This window comes from Echinops telfairi, unplaced genomic scaffold (genome assembly GCF_000313985.2).
Source record: "Echinops telfairi isolate 266 unplaced genomic scaffold, ASM31398v2 ScPeMD7_2;HRSCAF=8, whole genome shotgun sequence".
Lineage (NCBI taxonomy): Eukaryota > Metazoa > Chordata > Mammalia > Afrosoricida > Tenrecidae > Echinops > Echinops telfairi.
The window spans coordinates 78,556,909-78,559,260 of NW_022103898.1; the positions used below are offsets into that span (position 1 = coordinate 78,556,909).

At 35.7% G+C, this 2,352-nt stretch overlaps 1 protein-coding gene across 1 annotated transcript; it reads left to right on the forward strand.

The window, feature by feature from the left end:
• Positions 1–432: 432 nt before the first annotated feature.
• LOC101644872 (olfactory receptor 6C2-like) lies at positions 433–1,371 on the forward strand. Its single transcript, XM_004700855.1, has one exon. The coding sequence runs from the start codon at positions 433–435 to the stop codon at positions 1,369–1,371; it is 939 nt and encodes a 312-aa protein (XP_004700912.1).
• Positions 1,372–2,352: the final 981 nt, after the last annotated feature.

The window sequence follows — 2,352 nt, forward strand, 5'->3', positions numbered from 1 at the left end:
CAACTATGGCTAATAGTAATAAAGACTGTTATTAAAATTATTCTCTCTGAAGCCACATATGTGTCAGAGTTCTTCTGGAATACCAATGCTTGATGTTTGGAAGTAGATTGATAGGGTTTTCTACTTTCTAGATGCTTATGGGTACATTTGAACTTCGAATCTTTTAGGAAATTATTTTGGAAAATTGATGTACTAGCTAAAAAAAATGAGATAAAATCATGAGCACGGTATTTCTCAGTTGTGTAAATCACAAAATATTCCCTCATTTATTAGTGAATTAAATCTATTATTTCTCTCTGTTGTCTGTGTGAAAGTGAAAAGTCATTGGAAACCTATTAGAAGCACAAACATTTAAAAAGTCATAAAAAGCTATTTTCACCCTCTTCTCAAATCTTCTATCTTTCAGGTTTGAGCAGAAATCATGAGCCAGGAATGAGGAACCATACAACACTGACCGTGTTCATCCTCCAGGGACTGACGAAAGACCCACAGCTACAGATTCTGGTATTTATAGTTCTACTTATGACCTACATGTTGACTGTCACCGGAAATCTAACCATCATCATTCTCACATTAGTGGATTCTCACCTCAAAACGGCCATGTATCTTTTCCTCCAAAACTTCTCCTTCTTAGAAATCTTGTTCACTTCATCCTCCATCCCAAGATTCCTACACAGTATATCTACGGGTGACAGGACCATTGCATATGATGCTTGCTTAAGTCAATTGTTTTTTACAGATGTGTTCGGAGTAACGGAATTTTTCCTTCTTGTCACCATGTCCTATGATCGATACGTGGCCATCTGTAAACCTTTGCACTACGTGACCATCCTGAACCACAACGCCTGTAAAAGGTTTATCCTAGGGTGCTGGATGATTGCTATTTTGATGATATTCCCAGCTGTTCTCATGTTACTGGATCTGGAATTCTGTGATTCTAATGTCATTGACCATTTTCTTTGTGATGCCAATCCTATCCTGAAGATCGCATGCACAGATCCATGGAACGTCGAGCAAATGGTCCTGGCCTGCTCTGTAGTGGTCTTTATCATGACTCTAGTGTGTGTGGTCTTGTCCTACACATATATCCTGAGAACAATTTTAAGATTCCCCTCTGCTCAACAAAGGAAAAAGGCTTTTTCTACTTGTTCTTCCCACTTCATTGTGGTTTCCATCACCTATGGCAGCTGCATCTTTGTCTATATCAAACCTTCAGCAAAGGATGAAATGGCTGTCAATAAGGGGGTGACAATATTAACAACGTCCATTTCCCCCATGTTAAACCCATTTATTTATACTCTGAGGAACAAGCAGGTCAAACAAGCCTTTAGAGACTTAACCAAAAGAATTCTATTACTCTCAAAGCATTAGAGGAATAATAACACCAGCGGAATAAAATATGTTTTCTCAAGTTTCCATCCTATTTTAAGAATAGAGATGGCAATAAAAATTAACACCAAGATTCACTCATTAGATTTTGCTTGTTTAAGTGAAAGATCCTTAGTCTTAGTCTAGTAAACTTTAGCTAAGGGGTTTTTTCTTGAGTCTTTCTTTCTATAGTGTTATCGGAAAAGTACATTTCTAATATTTCCAAGGCCATTTTACAACAATGTATCTGATTTTGAATCTCCTACCTTTGGGGGTATGTAGTCCACATCCTGGTTTCCTACAGAGATACTCTTCCCTTAGTCACGTATGGTCTCTGGCAGTTAACATAAGCAGAAACCCACACCTTGTTAGTAGAACAGAAGGGATCCAACAGGGGTAGTTGTATAAAAAGAGAACTATCTAATTCAGCAAAACTGAATTAAATCATTCAGGTTTGGTCAAAATGGTTTTATGAATTTCTGCTTTACAATGGTGACCTAATAACTTTAACATTAAAGACTAATACTTATAATGTGAATTTAAAAAATACAAAAGTAATACTGGTCATTTATCTATTAACAATAGGGGAAAAAGCAAAGTTATGGTTAATATTAACCATCTGCTAAGATGCATTTGTTTTTCCTTTAATTTTTAACAAATAGTAAGAAGGGAAATCTGGATTGTATTGAAAATTCACATATAATTAAACATGTAAACTACTCTGCAAATTGTTTTTATTCTCATAATTGTACATAGAGCAATTAGCTTGTAAGTGATAGAACAAGGATGTAAAACCAGTTTTAATGGATGTGAAAGGATCTATTTGTTCAAACACATGTACCTGCTTCCCCAGAGAGGCACCAAGATAACCTCATGGACTGTCCAGTGCCTGCTATTTCTGAAATGGAGCGAGATTTATTTATACAAAGATAAATGCTAAATGTCATTAATTTACATTTAACCTCACTAATATAGTCTCAATAA